Source organism: Acanthochromis polyacanthus, chromosome 14 (genome assembly GCF_021347895.1).
Source record: "Acanthochromis polyacanthus isolate Apoly-LR-REF ecotype Palm Island chromosome 14, KAUST_Apoly_ChrSc, whole genome shotgun sequence".
NCBI classification, from domain to species: Eukaryota; Metazoa; Chordata; class Actinopteri; family Pomacentridae; genus Acanthochromis; species Acanthochromis polyacanthus.
In genome coordinates, this window is record NC_067126.1 from 6,757,130 (window position 1) to 6,775,562 (window position 18,433).

The 18,433-nt window shown below is 41.5% G+C and overlaps 2 protein-coding genes and 2 pseudogenes across 2 annotated transcripts; all 4 read left to right on the forward strand.

Annotated features, from left to right (window-relative positions):
- The first annotated feature begins 1,406 nt into the window (after positions 1-1,406).
- LOC110971239 (olfactory receptor 11A1-like) lies at positions 1,407-5,727 on the forward strand (annotated as a pseudogene).
- A 571-nt stretch (positions 5,728-6,298) lies between these two features.
- LOC127537256 (uncharacterized) lies at positions 6,299-7,645 on the forward strand (annotated as a pseudogene).
- A 1,660-nt stretch (positions 7,646-9,305) lies between these two features.
- LOC127537257 (olfactory receptor 6N2-like) lies at positions 9,306-10,241 on the forward strand. Its single transcript, XM_051959402.1, has one exon. The coding sequence runs from the start codon at positions 9,306-9,308 to the stop codon at positions 10,239-10,241; it is 936 nt and encodes a 311-aa protein (XP_051815362.1).
- Positions 10,242-15,805: 5,564 nt separating this feature from the next.
- Positions 15,806-16,732, forward strand: LOC127537196 (olfactory receptor 6N2-like). The gene has a single exon (XM_051959179.1). It carries the CDS (start codon positions 15,806-15,808, stop codon positions 16,730-16,732), a length of 927 nt encoding a protein of 308 aa, XP_051815139.1.
- The last annotated feature ends 1,701 nt before the right edge of the window (positions 16,733-18,433 follow it).

The following is an 18,433-nucleotide window of genomic DNA, read 5'->3' on the forward strand; positions in this document are numbered from 1 at the left end:
ATTGCAAACATCACATAAGTGACATCTTTCACTAATTATTCTAGGCATGTTTATTGTACCGGGCTGCACAGTGGAGTAGTGGTTAGCACTTTCGCCTTGCAGCAAGAAGATCCCTGGTTCAAATCCCGGCCTGGGCCTGGGATCTTTCTGCATGGAGTTTGCATGTTCTCCCTGTGCATGTGTGGGTTTTCTCCGGGCACTCCGGCTTCCTCCCACAGTCCAAAAATATGCTGAGGTTAATTGGTTACTCTAAATTGCCCGTAGGTGTGAATGTGAGTGTGATTGTTTGTCTGTATATGTAGCCCTGTGACAGACTGGCGACCTGTCCATTGACCTGTCCCCTGCCTTCGCCCGAGTCAGCTGGGATAGACTCCAGCACCCCCCGTGACCCTAGTGAGGATAAAGCAGTGTATAAAGAATGGATAGATGGATGTTTATTGTACCTAAACTTTGCATTAAATTAGGGCTGGTAAAATTAACGTGATAATGTAGATTATCTATGATTAATCTGATTAAAAATTTTAAATGCAGTTAACCCATCTGTAGCGAAGAATGACTCAGAATCCCCGAAACATCTCTGGTAACACATTTCAGGCAGCTTGTCCAACTAGACTTGACTGTTGCGCATGCCACTGCACGTGCGCAAATGGGTAGTTGATCCCGTAGTGTCAGAACCAAGCAACTCGACATGGAACACACTAAACAGCACACTGGTCGTCCCAGTAAGCAGAAGAAGAACAGAGAGCAAGGAATGCGATCAAAAATGAATGATTTTTAACTGTGATTTGTAAAAATTAATCCACAGCAATCCAGTGACTAATCATTTGACAGCACTACATTAAACTGAAGTGGAAACAAGAAAATTCTGATGACCTTGAAATTAAGCAAAATTGTTTTTGTGCATGGCTGAGCTGGAGAGGTCAAGCCATCCCCAAGAAAAGAGCATCCAGTACAGAGGAAAGCAATGCAGTCTCATGGCAACAGCTGTTACATGGTTCCTTTACTGTATATCATACTATATGCACCAGTAAAGTAATATTCTTATGACAGTAGGGGCTGGAAACAATTGTTTATTCACGGTTTTCTTTGATAATATTTTAAAAATTAGGTTGAAGTTTGAGCTTTCTGGACCCTTGGCTACTCTCATGTCATGAGATGTGGAAACAACACAGTAAACAAGGTCAAACCTTAACTCTCCAGGGATTGATGGGTTTGTTTTCATGCTCGTCGAGAAGAGTTTAATGAGATCCATAGAGAGTGAGACAGTCAGATAAAAGTTTTTACAGGCTCAGACGCTTCACTTCGGGGTCAACACTCGAAATGTGTTTCTGATAAAAGACTAAGTTGTATTTTAGTGCAAGTTAGACTTCTGTAATTTGTGTTAACATTCAGGTCTCATGGACCAAATGAATGTTGGACTCAATGTCACATATATCACTTTAAGTGGCCATGTGGAATTGCACAAATTCAGATATCTGTATTTCCTGGTCATGTTTATTGTGTATGTTTTAATACTCTCCAGTAATTCCATTATCTTGTTCAGTACCAACATGTACCCAAAGCTTTTGATCGACTTTCTGTCTGATAAACTCATTCACATTGTGTCTTTCAGTTTTCTACCTATTATTCTCTAGGTGGATCTGAGTTCTTACTGTTGCCAGCCATGGCCTATGACAGGTATGTGTCTATATGTAAACCTCTGCAATATCCAAATATCATGAGGAAATCAACGGTCAGTGTTTAGCTGCTTTTAGCTTGGCTTGTGCCTGCTCTTCAGGTTATGGCATCAGCTGCAATCATTAATAATTTACAACTCTGCAGATTTACTTTGACTGGAATTTTCTGCAACAACTCAATTTACATCCTTTTTAGTGTGATCCCGAGAACACTGTCAATAAATGGTGTGTCTATTCTGCTGAATACAGTGCTTCTCCCCATGCTTTTCATACTGTTTACATATGCAAGGATTCTGATAATATCCTATCAAAGTGGCAGAGATGTCAGGAAAAAAACTGCACAGACCTGTTTCCCTCACCTGCTGGTTTTAATGAGCATTTCATGTTTTTCCTCTTACGATATCATTATTGCTAGGCTGCAATTTTATTTCCACAGTACTGCACGTTTCATAATGACCTTAAAGTTGATCATCTATCATCCTCTGTTTAATCCAATCATATACGGTGTAAAAATGAAAGAAATCTCTAAACACCTAAAGAAGTTGTTGTGTGAAGGCAAATTGAACTAATATGTTAAAAGTGAAGTAAATTCAAATGACAGATATGTCTGTGAAGCAAAAGCATTGTATATTTCTTCAAGTATTTAAAATTAATGACTACCATTAGCCTTCATCTGACTAGAATTTAAACTCCAAATACCTGTTTCTTGTTTCAGTTGATGGTACCTCAATTGTTTAATGTTGCATTGTGATAGTTGGGATGAAGTCTGGCTGTCTGGGTCTCAGCTCCGACACATTCAGAGTACATGATCATATGTTTTCCACAATTTATGTATTTTAATAATGCTTGGCAGGGCTCCAGACTGCGACTAAATGGTCGCATTTTGCGACCAAAATTGGAGCGAATGTGAGTGAATTTTTTATCTACTCGCGCATGTGCGACCAGTAAATTTGCCGATTTTTAAAAATTACTATTGAATATTTTTTGCTGCTGACAAACTTCTGCTCCACACTTCAGGCCAGTAGACACTAATGCGCAAATGAGCTGGTTTAACCGACAGCAACTCTAAAAGAAGAAGAAAGGAGACGAACACTAAAGAAGAAGAAGAATGGCCAACCCGGTCTCACGGGGATTCGTGAAACTGTCACGTAAGTTTTAGTTTCGGTTTCGTGCGCACCAACACGATTTCGTCATGTTTTTCGTGCCGCTCACCACGAAATGTTTTTCGCTGTGGTAATCACATCTGAAAGTGGTTTATACCGGCGGATTCATGACGATCCAAGCTGTCCATCGGCGTATACTGCTTGTGTGATCACGTTTGCGGCCGCCGGACGCCGGACATTCTTGAAATTCCTATGCAAATTGGTAAGTGTACCACCGGCTTATGGTTAGGTTATGGTTATGGTTATGGTTAGGGTTATGGTTAGGGTTATGTTTAGGAACGATGTCATGCAAAATATAGCGTTGGATTCGCCACGGTTTTACATTAAAATATAATATACACATTCTTTTGAAATACGTTCTGAGTGGCACGAAAAGTCCGCCGTTTAAAATACATTGGTGCGCATTTCGTGGTGAGCGGCACGAAAAACATGACGAAATCGTGTTGGTGCGCACGAAACCGAAACTAAAACTTACGTGACAGTTTCACGAATCCTCGTGAGATCGGGCTGGAATGGCAAATATGTGTCAGAGCAGGGGGCGAACGACGGTGAAGCTTCTGATGTTTCACAAATCCTTTATTTACGTTCAGCCTTGTTTTGAACACAAATTCACCTTTCTGTCCTTCACTCCTTTCTTGTCCTCATTCCAGCTGCTTCTAAGTTTAGACACATCCTTTGCAAGACAGCATGGAACCGTTTTCTTTCATCTTTATGTGAATTTTCGGACTTTTCGGCAGCGTCTTCGTCATGTCAAGAAACCTCTGCTTAGAGAAACACTTCCTGTGCTGCTGGAATGTTTACAAAATAAAAAGCCCGTAGCATTAAAAATGCGCCTTCAAAATAAAAGCCTGAAGGGGACTGTAATTTAACAGTAGCAAAACAAAGGCTTGTCAAAATTGATAAACTGATCAACAGATCTTTATAAGAGTAATTTACACGTGATTCAGTATAAATACATAACGTGCACATGCCTGTGCTCGGCACAAGGTCATTTTTTAAAAAGTTTTTATCTGTCAGAAATTATACATCAACTGAGCAGCCTTGGTGGAGTACTGCGCTCTGAGTGCTTTTCTTGTTATGTTGTGTCAACTGCTGCACAGTGAAATGTGAATTGAAAACATAGTTTCTGCATTAATTGTGCAAGTATTTATCAGTAATGCAGTGAAAATGAAAGGAAATGTGAATATTTACTTTGCAAGTCAATTTTGGTGTGCACCCCTAAATTTTCTGCTTGCACTCCTAAAATTTTAAGTTAGGGGCCACTGTGCTCCTTGGGAAAAAAGTTAGTCTGGAGCCCTGCTTGGTTTTCAATATTTCAAGCAGCAATCAAACTGCATCTTCAGTTGTGCCATTATATCTAACAACTCCAGTCTAACTGCAGCTGCACCGCATATAAACTTGTGCATGTCGAACATTGCAGCAGGTTTCCCTTCAGGTTCACTAAAAGAAATATCAGTGCATTAACAGCTGTATGACTGTGTTCTTTAACAGAAACAGTTCTGAGCATGTGATTGTTTTTCATGTACATTTATTTAAATTTTAAAACTGCATTATTTTCAGCTGGTGTAATTGTTTTTGGTTTATGTTTGTAATGTTCAGGGAGAATGCAATGAATGTGTAAAAACTTGGAACAACTGAGAGCTGTTTACTTCATCATAATGCAGTATGTTTTTCTGAAAATGTGAAAGATAAATATGCCAATAAAAACTGTCTTTTTGGCACATAAGATTTAATTGAAGAGTTGTCATCCCTACAGGCACATCACGACAAACAGATTAATGTTTTAAGTGTAATACTGACAAAGTTTCATTTTTTACATTGCATTGTAAAACCATAAATTACAAGAAATTGTCCATTTAAAAATAAATACAGGACAAAGTCAGTAATATGATGCCAGCACATTTTTTGTTATTTTGTTATGGATTTATTTAGTATGTGCGGTTTTATACTTTATAAAGTATATACTATTAATGAACAGTGTCTTGTATTTTCACTCTAGGTGCATCATAAAAAAAGCCACATTTTTATTCATAGCTTTACTATTAAATAATAGAAAATGTCCTCTTTTGCTGCCTCTATCAATAGTCTCAAAACCTCCCTGAGGCCACAAATCATGATTTTAGCATGATTCAAATCATGATTAACAGATGACTGGAAAAATGACCCATTTTGGCTCAGCTGGCCACAGATGGTGATTGTGTAACAACACTGAGGGCCACATTTAGACAGGAAGTGAGTGAGTGAGTGAGTGCGTGAGTGAGTGAGTGAGTGAGTGAGTGAGTGAGTGAGTGAGTGAGTGAGTGAGGCCACCAAGACAACTCTGAGTCGTCCTCTTGCAAATCTTGATGGATTCTACATTTATCAACACATGAACTGCAGATGTCCTGAAATGCAAAAGATTCTTCTGCTCCAACCCAGACATTCTGTAGAGGTGCCAAGCATTCACACTGGTCACATCAAAGAAGTGAAAGAACCCTGGGAAGTATCACATTGTTTCTGCATCTGTGGGGATACATTGAAACACACTGAACCATGACATCTACTCCTCCTATATGCTGATTGTACAGCTTCACAGAATATGGCTTTGGGATGTTGAGCTCTTTTCTTTCTTTCTCCATCTCCGAGCCACATCTAATGAAGACTGGCCAGCACAACAAGCGGCAGGCATATTGAGGCCCTCCAAGGAGTCTATGAAGTGTGAAATGAGTTTGGCTGTGAAGGATGAGCTGTCTTCCAGGGATGAGCCCGCCACACTGGATCAACTTATCTCCATCTCCATCCTGGTGGACAACAGAGTGTGGGAACACTGCCAGGAGAGAGGGACCCAGGACCTTGCATTCTCACCCCTAAACCTCAGCCGCCTCCGGCCTGCATGCAGCCTGCCATGACCTCTTCAGCCTGCCTCTGCTTAACCCCAGCACCTGCCACTCCGGTTCCACAGCCGCAGCCTGAGTCCACTGACCTATCACAAGGTCCTCCCATTGAGCATGAGTGGCTCCAGTATTCAGTAAACACCAGGCCCTGTCTCTGTCTCCATGCCACCCCTAGGACTATATGATTGACCTGTTGCCCAGATCTCCCCATCCCAGTAGCTGCTTGTATTACTTTTATAACCAAAGCGGAGCAGGCTGCCATGGAGGCATATACTAAAGACTCCCTGGTGAGTGAAGGGACTGCAGCACTGAAAGGTCATCAGAAACATCACTGACGCTGCAGAAAAGGCATCCAGATGGCTGTGGATCAAGCGGGACAATCCGTGGACCATGTGTGCTACTTTGACACAAGCTGGGACCCTGGCTGGGTCACCTGCGCATGGGTGTCTGATGTTGTGATACCTGAAACATCCAGAGCACCCAGGAGTCATCATCGATGATGTGTCTCAGCTGCACCAAAAGTGTATAGTAGAACTAGCTGATCTGGCCAAGCCGGTGATCTCTGGGAATAGGCCAGACAACGACTATGAAAAGTATGGTCACTGCTGGAGAAACAGCCAACAACTTTAAAGACAGTAACCGGGGTAGAGAGGGCCAGCTACCCAATCTGCAGCTCCCGTGAGGATGCACCCACAAGCAAGCTACGGAAAACCATACTGAACTGTATCCCCAGGGGTGCCCAAAAGGTTGGAGGATGAGCAGACCAGAGGTTGCGGACAACGTCTGCAATGATCATCAGCATAGATGCTGAAAGGTTTGGCGTAAAGGAACAACAGCCAACCAGAGGCCGAGGAGAGCCAAACAGATGGGAGGTGAAGATCAGCCAGCTTCGACAGGAGCTTAGACTGCTTGGGAGGCAGTTTACACAGGCAAAGGAGGATGAGAAGACTGGGTTGGCAAAGCTCTGTAACATCTTGAGGAAAAAACTCACCACCCTCCGTCGAGCTGAGAGGCATAGGAGGAGGGGTGGGGAGAGAGCCAGGAGACGTGCAGGCTTCATCTTTAATCCCTTTTTCACCAAGAAGATCCTTGGGCAGAAAAGGAGTGGCCAGCTTCCCTGCACTGAAGACGAGGTTAACAAGTACCTCAGTGTCACCTACAGTGACAGTGCAAGAGAGGAAGCTCTTGGGCCATGCAGGACCTTGATAACCCCGCCAGAGTCTACATCGGCATTTAACACCAAGGAGCCAACTTTGAAAAAAGTTGAGGAGGTTGTCATAGCAGCTTGATCCAGCTCAGCACCAGGCCCCAGTGGAGTGCAGTACATTGTCTACAAGAGATGCCCCAGACTCCTGAAGCGACTTTAGACGATCCTCAAGGTCATCTGGAGAAGGGGGAAGGTGGCACAGCAGTGGATACTCACAGAGGGTGTCTGGATTACAAAGGAGGAGAGATCAACCACCTTCGAGAAGTTTAGGATCATCTCACTCCTCAGTGTCGAGGGCAAGATATTCTTTAGTATTGTTGCCCAGCGCATGATGGAGTTTCTCCTAAGGAAGAGGTACATCGACACCTTTGGCAGAAGGGGGGAGTCCGAAAAGTGCCAGGATGTATCGAGCATACAGGAGTTGTCACCCAGCTGATCCTGGAGACACGGGAAGGCAAAGGAGACTTGGTAGTCCTTTGGCTCGACCTTGCCGATGCCTACGGGTCCATTCCACACAAGCTGGTGGAAACCTCGCTTGACCGACACCACATTGCAGGCAAGATCAAGTATCTCATACTGGACTACCACAGCTGTTTCAGTTTGAGAGTTACTTCTGGAACAGTAACATCCACATTTCATCGGCTTGAGAAGAGGATTATCACAGAATGCACCATTTTTGTGATATTTTTTGCCTTGGCCATGAATATGCTGGGGGCTGGACAGTAGAGTAGTGGTTAGCACTTTCGCCTTGCAGCAAGAAGAGCCCTGGTTCAAATCCCGTCCTGGGCCTGGGATCTTTGTGCATGGAGTTTGCATGTACTCCCTGTGCATGCGTGGGTTTTCTCCGGGCACTCCGGCTTCCTCCCACAGTCCAAAAATATGCTGAGGTTAATTGATCACTCTAAATTGTCTGTTGGTGTGAATGTGAGTGTGATTGTTTGTCTGCATATGTAGCCCTGAGACAGACTGGCGACCTGTTTTCTACAAGTCCAGACTGTATATCGTTTACAGAGTAGCGTGTAAAACTCTGTTCAGGTTTTCTTGTATATTTGGAGCTTGTACAATTATTCTTCGTATACTAGAACTGTGTTTCTGTATTTCCAAGGTTCCTATTTTTGCATTGCCTTGTCTCTGTGAATCTTAGATTCTTGTGGATGATTTCCCTGTGAGTGCTTCGTGTCAGTCTTCTGATTATAGTGTCTCTTAGGTTTGCATTTCTTGATCGTTTCATTTTCTCGCCATAGATCGAGCCTGCCTAGGTGTTATCTTCCGTGGGTTTCTTCATTCCTGCCTTCCAGTAAATTGTGTTGTTATCCTTCCATCCATTAGGGGGGTTCATAATCTGAGTGCCTTCAGCAATATCAGTTCCGAGTTTACTTGCGGATGTAGCCTTCATACCATTTGCAGTTCTTGTTCTTGTACTTTTGCATTCTGTAAAATAAAAGCCTTTGTTAACACCATCACACTCCATATCCTTTCCTGCACCTGAGCCTCCTAGAAACCATTAGACTCTATGCATGACAGGATTAAGACATACAAACAAGCTAGCACATTTTAGCCTCCTTTAGCAGAATGATAATGTGGCAGAGCCACACCATTATATTCTACAGAATGGACTGGCAAAGTGAGATTACATCATCCAACACAATCCGCAATGCAAAGCATGGTGGTGGCAGCATCATGATGTGGGATGCATATCAGCAACAGGCCCTGAAAGACTTGTAAAATCAGAGAGTGAAATGAATTCAGCAAAGTATAGAGAAATCCTAGAGGACAACTTTATGAAAAAGGGAACTGCCACTTGACAGAAGACTGGTTTTCCTGAAACTAATATTCTCATTTCAGCAGGGGTTGTGAACAAGCGCTGATTCACTTTTTTCTCGTTAAATTTCTTCAAATTTGGTTGAAGTTTGAGCTATCTGAAAGCTTGGCTACTCTACTTGGTGGCAGCATCATGATGTGGGATGCATATCAGCAACAGGCCCTGAAAGACTTGAAAAATCAGAGAGTGAAATGAAGTCCTCAAGGACAACTTTATGCAGAAGAGAACTGCCACCAGAAAGAAGATTTGTTTTCCTGGAACTAATAATTACATTTCAGCATGGGTTGTGAATAAGCACTGATTCACTTTTTTCTCGTTAAATTTCTTCAAATTTGGTTGAAGTTTGAGCTATCTGAAAGCTTGGCTACTCTCATGTAATGAGGTGTGGAAATAACACAGTAAACAAGAACAAACTCTAAATCTCCAGGGTTTATTTGTTCGTTGTGAAGAGTTAATGAGATCCATGGAGGGTGAGACAGTCAGATAAAAGTTTTCACAGGCTCAGACGCGTCACTTGGGGGGGTCAACACTCGAAGTGTGTTTCTGGTGAAGGATTCTGTTTTCATGGACCAAATGAATTTTGAATTTAATGTCACATATCTCACCTTTAGTGGACATGTGGAATTGCACAGGTTCAGATTTCTGTATTTTGTGGTCATGTTTGTTGTGTATGTTCTAATACTCTGTAGTAATTCCATTATATTGTGCATCATCTGGGTTCATAAAAGCCTTCATGAGCCCATGTATATTTTCATTGCAGCTTTGTTACTAAACTCCATTCTTTTCAGCACCAATATCTACCCGAAGCTTTTGATCGACTTTCTGTCTGACAAACAGGTCATAACTCATTCACATTGTGTCTTTCAGTCATTTATCTATTATTCTCTAGGTGGATCTGAGTTCTTACTGTTGTCAGCCATGGCCTATGACAGGTATGTGTCTATATGTAAACCTCTGCAATATCCAAATATCATGAGAAAAACAACAGTCAGTGTTTTGCTGCTTTTAGCTTGGCTTCTGCCTGCTCTTCAGGTTATGGCATGGACTGCAATGAGTAATAATTTACAACTCTGTAGATTTACTTTAACTTTGATTTTTTGTAATAATGACATTCAAAAACTTTATTGTGTGACCCCGAGAACACTGTCAGTATATGGCATGATTGTTTTGCTGAATACAGTGCTTCTCCCCATGTTTTTCATACTGTTTACATATGCAAGGATTCTGATAATATCCTATCGAAGTGGCAGAGATGTCAGGAAAAAAGCTGTACAGACCTGTTTACCTCACCTGCTGGTTTTAATGAGCATTTCATGTTTGTCCTTTTATGATATCATTATAGCTCGACTACAAGTGTCTTTCTCCAGTACTGCACGTTTAATAATGGCCTTACAATGTGTCATCTATCATCCTCTGTTTAATCCAATCATATACGGTGTAAAAATGAAAGAAATCTCTAAACACCTAAAGAAGCTGTTGTGTGAAGGCAAACTGACCTAATATGTTAAAACTGGAGTAAATTCAAAGAACAGATTTCTATAAGTATTCCAAATTAAAAACTATCATTGCCCTTTTCTAACTAGAATTTCAACCCCAAATAACACTTTCTTTGTTCAATTGATGGTATCTCAATCATGTAATATTGTTTGTGATACTCAGGATTGAAATGGGCTGTCTGGGTCTCAGCCCCGACGCATTCGTTCTTTATTGTCATGTGTTTTCAACAATGTTTTTATTTTAGCAATTCTCAGTTTTACTATTTCATTCATCATCCTTTGGGTCTAACAGCTCCAGTCTAAATGCAGCTGCAGTGCGTATAAACTTGTGCATGTTGAATGTTGCAGCAGGTTTCCCTTCAGGTTCACTAAAAGAAATATCAGAGTATTAACAGCTGTATGACTGTGTACTTTAACAGAAACATACCAGAATATGTGATTGATTTTCATGTACATTCATTTTCATGTTACAGTTGCTTTATTGTCAGATAGTGTAATTGTTTTTTGATTTTTTTTTTGTAATGTTCACAGAGAATGTAATGAATTTGCAAAAACTTGGAACAACTGAGAGATTTTTATTCTATCTTGTTGTCATCTTATTTTATGGAAACACTAAAGATAATATGTCAAGATTTTTTTTTTTTTTTTACATTTCACATGTTTAGCTGTGTGTGAAATGTAGAAATGTGATCTGATAACAAATAATCACTCGTGTGGAAATGTATGTTAATGCCAGGGGTGAACAGGGCCTCAGAGCCTCCAAAATTGCATCTTCATGGATTTGCCAGATCACCTGGGTGGAGTCCAACGCTTTCTCAGCTACCAAACCCCTCTTTTTCCAACCCAGGAGGAGGAGATTGTAGTCCCATCCATCTCCGCACACATCCAGGTATGTGCTGCTCGCCTGCGAGAATCTCAGATGATACAGGACCAAGCCAACCACCTCACCACTGCTCCCGTGTATGCCCCAGGTCAATGAGTGTGTCTCCACGAGAAGGATTTGCCCCTTCGAGTGGAGTCCAAGCAGCTGGTCACTTGCTTCATTGGACCTTTTGAAACTGAGGCGGTCATCAATTACTGCATCATCAAGCCAAGACTGAGGTGCTCAATGACGGTTCACCCCACCTGTCACGTCTCTCAAGTCAAACCTGTCCAAGAGAGCTCCTCAGACCAAGACATTCTGCACTGCCTCCTCCGTTGCCTAGGACCCTGGATGACCACCTACACTGTTAGGAAGTTGCTGGATGTACGTTGATGAGGCCAAGGTCTTCAGTACCTCGTGGACTGGGAGAGCAAATCCTGGACCCAGCCTGATCTTCCACCCCCCCCACCCCCCACCCCACACACACACACACACACACACACACACACACACACACACACACACACACACACACACACACACACACACAATCTTGTACTTCTATCTTAGTGAGGACATCCATAGGCGTAATGCATTTCCTAGAGCCTTACCCTAACCTTAACCAAACCTCAATTCATACCTGTTCTCTAAAAACAAGTCTTCACCCTCAAACATGGCTGTTTCAAAGTGAGGACCAGTCAAAATGTCCTCACTTTGTAAAAATGTCCTCACTTTGATAGTTAAATGCAGAAAATGGTACTCACCATGTAGCAAGTACAAGAACACACACACACACACACACACACACACACACACACACACACACACACACACACACACCCTTCCCCTCATCCCCCTCCCCTGTGGTTTGATACAGCTAAGTTCCCTGATTGCAGCTGAACCAGGCCAGTTAGACTTGTATGATGGTTGTCGGTTAAATAGTATTCAGTTTGGAATTGGAGTTGTTAGCTTTTCTAGTGCTGCTCAGTTGTGGCACTTTGCTCTCCTACCTAGGTCATGCCTAACATGGGTTAGTTTGTTTTTCTTTTGTCCTTCATCTTTGTATAGTTATTCCACAACCCGCTTGTGGGCTTTAGTGTCCAGCGGTATTTATCACTTAATCAGAAGTGATTCAGTGTACTTCCAGTCATAGTTCTTGACCCCGAGTTGTAGTTCTAGCTGTAATTCTTAATTCACAGTTGTGGGTTTTGATTTCTAGTTCTCGTTTTGTTTTCAAGTGATGGTTTCTGATTTCTCATTTTAGAGTTTTGGTTGTAGTTTTGCGCACTAGTTATAATCTTCGCCCTGAGTGGTTGCTTTTATTCTCCCTTTCTGAATTTAAGTCTGTCTTTCACTCTTCTTTTTAAAAATTTAGTTGCAATGGCTTGCCACCCTATGGCCGTGCATGAGATGATAGAATAGCAACCAGTGTAGTGGCTGATGTGCAACTATGCCATCAAAACTCATGCATATACAAGAAAACAGCTTTTGAATAGCTGTACACTGTGGTGACCTCTGTGTCATGCCCGCTGCTGTGGGCTCCAGGTAGCTCTTTTCCCTTCCCCTGCCCTTTCCTTTTCTCCTCGGTATGTGTGACACAGAGGCAGGTGCATGTCATCAGTAATCAGCAGGAGCTGGGCACGAGCAGGTGGGACCAAGCAGTCAAGACATCCTCAGCTGCAATAAATACAGACACCACACAGTGCTCGCCGCCGGACCGTGAACGATCACCGGTCAATTCTCCGCTCTGTTCAGACCAGCTCCCTGGCTTCTGAGCTCCTAGTAATTTTTGTTTGTTTTCTTCTAGTCTGGATTCCTGCCTGCTCATGTCTTCCCCGGTTTTCTTGTGCCACAGTCAGCCTTCGTCTGTTTCCTGGATCTCCAGCCTCTCAACTCAGTTTCCTCCTCTGCTTACCACCAGCCACACCCTCCCGATATAATGATAATAATATAATAATATGTTCAATTTACATAGGGCCTTTTACAAACCCAAGGTCGCTTTACATGAACAAAGAGAACAACAACAAAACAAAAACAAAACTACAAAGAGGAGGAGGCAAAATGATTATTGAAAAGATGAGTTTTGAGCAGAGATTTAAAAGTAGAGAAAGAGTGACAATCATGGAGGGATTGGGGGAGTGAGTTCCAGAGCTTCGGGGCAACAGCACTGAAAGACCGCCCCCCACGGTGGAGAGTTTGGTTTGAGGGATGGAGAGGAGGTTAGAGCTGGAGGACCGGAGAGAGCGAGAGGGTGAGTAGGGGGTCAGAAGTACATTGAGGTACGGAGGGGACAGATTATGGAGAGCTTTGAAAGTGAGGAGGAGAGTTTTGAATATGATGCAGGACTGAACGGGGAGCCAGTGAAGTTGACGGAGGATGGGAGTGATGTGAGAGGGGCGGTTGGTATGAGTGAGGAGACGAGCTGCTGAGTTCTGGATGTACTGAAGTTTCTGTAGGGATGATGCTGGGAGACCGAGGAGCAAGGAATTACAGTAATCTATACGGGACATAATAAAGGAGTGAACCAGAGTTTGTGCGTCAGTGTCAGTGAGGAAAGGGCGGAGGCGTGCGATATTGCGGAGGTGAAAAAAGGCAGTCTTAGACAGCTGCTTTATGTGAGGTTGAAAACTGAGGGTGGAGTCAAAAAGTATGCCAAGGTTTTTAACAGTTGAAGTGGGAGTAAGAGGGACAGTGTCAATGGAGACGGAGAAGTGGGGAAATTTATTAAGGGGTGACTTGGATTCAATAAGAATGATTTCTGTTTTATCAGAGTTAAGTTTGAGAAAGTTGTGATGGAGCCAGGATTTGAGATCAGACAGACAAACAGAGAGTTTTTGATGGGGGAAGTCAGTGGGAGATTTGGAGCTTAGATACAACTGGATATCGTCAGCGTAACAGTGAAAATTGAGGCCATGTTTGCGGATGATGTGACCAATGGGAAGAATGTAAATGAGGAAGAGTAACGGACCAAGAACTGAACCCTGGGGAACACCACAAGAACAACAACACCGAGGAGCAGCGACAGTCAAAATGCGTGCGACGTACACTCAACCGAAAGGAAGGAAGTGTTGTCACAGTGCCTCTAGGATACCTTAAGAAGCACCATTCAACCCTCGTCTGTCCTCCTCTCCTGGCCCACAAACTGCACTCCATCCAAAAAATAGGATTTGGAACCACGGACAAAATATACGTTGAGTTTGAATCTCCGTGGTGGGATGCTGACTGTGAGGTCATCTATTTGGGTGGAAAGATGAGGAGGATATTTCGGACCGTGTGTCTGATATAAGCAAATCCTGGATCAGTAAGATATCCGTGTTCACTGTAATCAAACCTATCCCTCGTCTCGTCCATCACCATTACTCCCTCCTTCCCACCAATGCCTCACTCAGATCCCAGCCGCCGCAGTCTCTCATCGCCCACCTTCCACCAAGTGTCACACTCCAAGGTGCCTCCAGCTGGTCTGGCTCCTAACACTAGCTCCCTCTTGGCCTGAAGAAACCCTGATCCCCAAACCCTGACCCCCAAACCCTTCCATCCTTCATCTGTTTTGCTCAGCTATGTCCCTGTTTTCTATAAGTCCAGACTGTATATCGTTTACAGAGTAGCGTGTATATTGTTCAGGTTTTCTTGTATATTTTGAGCTTGTAGAATTATTCTTAGTATTCTAGAATTGTGTTAGTGTATTTCCAAGGTTACTATTTTTGCATTGCCTTGTCTCTGTGAGTCTTAGATTCTTGTGGATGATTTCCCTGTGAGTGCTTTGTGTCACTCTTCTGATTATAGTGTCTCTTAGGTTTGCATTTCTTGATCGTTTCATTTTCTCGCCATAGATCGAGCCTGCCTAGGTGTTATCTTCCGTGGGTTTCTTCATTCCTGCCTTCCAGTAAATTGTGTTGTTATCCTTCCATCCATTAGGGGGGTTCATAATCTGAGTGCCTTCAGCAATATCAGTTCCAAGTTTACTTGCGGATGTAGCCTTCATACCATTTGCAGTTCTTGTTCTTGTACTTTTGCATTCTGTAAAATAAAAGCCTTTGTTAACACCATCACACTCCATATCCTTTCCTGCACCTGAGCCTCCTAGAAACCATTAGACTCTATGCATGACAGGATTAAGACATACAAACAAGCTAGCACATTTTAGCCTCCTTTAGCAGAATGATAATGTGGCAGAGCCACACCATTATATTCTACAGAATGGACTGGCAAAGTGAGATTACATCATCCAACACAATCCGCAATGCAAAGCATGGTGGTGGCAGCATCATGATGTGGGATGCATATCAGCAACAGGCCCTGAAAGACTTGTAAAATCAGAGAGTGAAATGAAGTCCTCAAGGACAACTTTATGCAGAAGAGAACTGCCACCAGAAAGAAGATTTGTTTTCCTGGAACTAATAATTACATTTCAGCATGGGTTGTGAACAAGCACTGATTCACTTTTTTCTCGTTAAATTTCTTCAAATTTGGTTGAAGTTTGAGCTATCTGGAAGCTTGTTTACTCTCATGTAATGAGGTGTGGAAATAACACAGTAAACAAGAACAAACTCTAAATCTCCAGGGTTTATTTGTTCGTTGTGAAGAGTTAATGAGATCCATGGAGGGTGGGACAGTCAGATAAAAGTTTTCACAAGCTCAGACGCTTCACTTGGGGGGTCAACACTCGAAGTGTGTTTCTGGTGAATGATTCTGTTTTCATGGACCAAATGAATGATGAATTTAATGTCACATATCTAACCTTTAGTGGACATGTGGAATTGCACAAATTCAGATATCTGTATTTTCTGGTCATGTTTATTGTGTATGTTTTAATACTCAGCAGTAATTCCATTATCTTGGGCATCATCTGGGTTCATAAAAGCCTCCATGAGCCCATGTATATTTTCATTGCAGCTTTGTTACTAAACTCCATTCTTTTCAGCACCAATATCTACCCGAAGCTTTTGATCGACTTTCTGTCTGACAAACAGGTCATAACTCATTCACATTGTGTCTTTCAGTCATTTATCTATTATTCTCTAGGTGGATCTGAGTTCTTACTGTTGTCAGCCATGGCCTATGACAGGTATGTGTCTATATGTAAACCTCTGCAATATCCAAATATCATGAGAAGAACAACAGTCAGTGTTTTGCTGCTTATAGCTTGGCTTCTGCCTGCTCTTCAGGTTATGGCATGGACTGCAATGAGTAATAATTTACAACTCTGTAGATTTACTTTATCTTCGATTTTTTGTAATAATGGCATTCAAAAACTTTATTGTGTGACCCCGAGAACATTGTCAGTATATGGCATGATTGCTGTGCTTAATACAACAATTCTCCCCATGCTTTTCATACTGTTTACATATGCAAGGATTCTGATAATATCCTATCGAAGTGGCAGAGATTTCAGGAAAAAAGCTGTACAGACCTGTTTACCTCACCTGCTGGTTTTAATGAGCATTTCATGTTTGTCCTATTACGATATCATTATAGCTCGACTACAAGTGTATCTGTCCAGTACTGCACGTTTAATAATGGCCTTACAATGTGTCATCTATCATCCTCTGTTTAATCCAATCATATACGGTGTAAAAATGAAAGAAATCTCTAAACACCTAAAGAAGCTGTTGTGTGAAGGCAAATTGAACTAATATGTTAAAACTGAAGTAAATTCAAAGAACAGATTTGTCTGTTAAGCAAAAATGTTCTATATTTCTACTAGTATTCAAAATGAATGACTGTCATAAGTCTTCATCTAACTAGAATTTAAACTCAAAATACCTGTTTCTTGTTTCAGTTGATGGTACCTCAGTCCTGTAATATTGCATTGTGATACTTAGGATTGAGTTGGGCTGTCTGAGTCTCAGTCCTGACACATTCACTCTACATTTTCATGTTTTAAACAGTCTGTGTGGGTTTTTTTAATTCTTGGTTTTCAATATTTCAAGCAACAATTAAACTGCATCTTCAGTTGTGCCATTATATCTAACAGCTCCAGTCTAACTGCAGCTGTAGCGCGTACAAACTTGTGCATTTCCAACATTGCAGCAGGTTTCCCTTCAGGTTTACTCAAAGAAATATGAATATATTGACAGGTCTATGACTACTTTCACAGAAACAGTCCTGAGTATGTGAATGGTTTTCATGTACATTTATATACATTTTAAAACTGCATTATTAAAAGCTGGTCTAATTGTTTTTGGTTTATGTTTATAATGTTCACAGAGAATGCAATGAATGTGGAAAAACTTGGAACTGAGAGATGTTTATTTCATCACAATGCGGTATGTTTTTCTGAAAATGCGAAAGATAAATATGCCAATAAAAACTCAGTTTTTTCACATAAGATTTGACTGAAGAGTTGTCATCATTACAGGCACATCATGAAAGACAGATTATTGTTGTAAGTATAATACTGACAAAATATCTTTCTTTTTTTTTACATTACATTGCAAAACCATAAATTACAAGAACTTTGTCCATATTAAAACTGAACATAGGATAAAGTCAGTAATTAGCTGCCAGCACATTTTTTTGTTATTTTGTTATGATATGGATTTATTTAGCATGTATGGTATTTATACTGTATGCAGTATAGCCTATTAAATAACAGTGTCTTGGATTTCAACTTTTGATGCATCATTAAAAAAAATAAAATGTCACATTTTTATTCATAGTTTTACCATTAAATAATAGAAAAGGTCCTCTTTATTTTTTTGTTTGTTTGTTTGTTTGTTTTTTACCTCTATCGACAATCTTAAAGCCTCCCTGAGGCCACAAACCATGATTTTAGCATGATTCAAAACATGATCAACAAATGGCAAAAAGAAGAGAGATCCGAGGCACTCCGAGTTCCTAAAAGTCCTTTAATAATTCATGGACGGCAGTTACGCATTTCGGCCACTACACGGCCTTCATCAGAACATAATACAGCAATAGGGCACAGGTGTGCCTGATAAGGGCTGAAACCAGGTCACATGACCACATCACCTGAAACAAGACATCACTAATGAAATAACAACATTTAAAAACATTGACAATAAAGAGACCAGAAGAAAAAGGTAATCATAGACAATGGAATTGATACCATTACTGAGCCAGCATCAAAATATATTGATTTTCACATAAAGCCTTTGACACAGTCCCTGGACTCATATCTACAGGACACAAACCATGTTTTGAAAATCCTTGGCGAAATGAACTACAATTCAAATTATTTTCTTGTTACTATGGATGTGGAGGCGCTGTATACAAACATTGACCACCCTGGGGGACTCCTGGCTTTACAACATTATTTACAAAAAAAGGCCTGATAATCAAAACCCTCCCACTGACTTTATTGTTAATTTGAC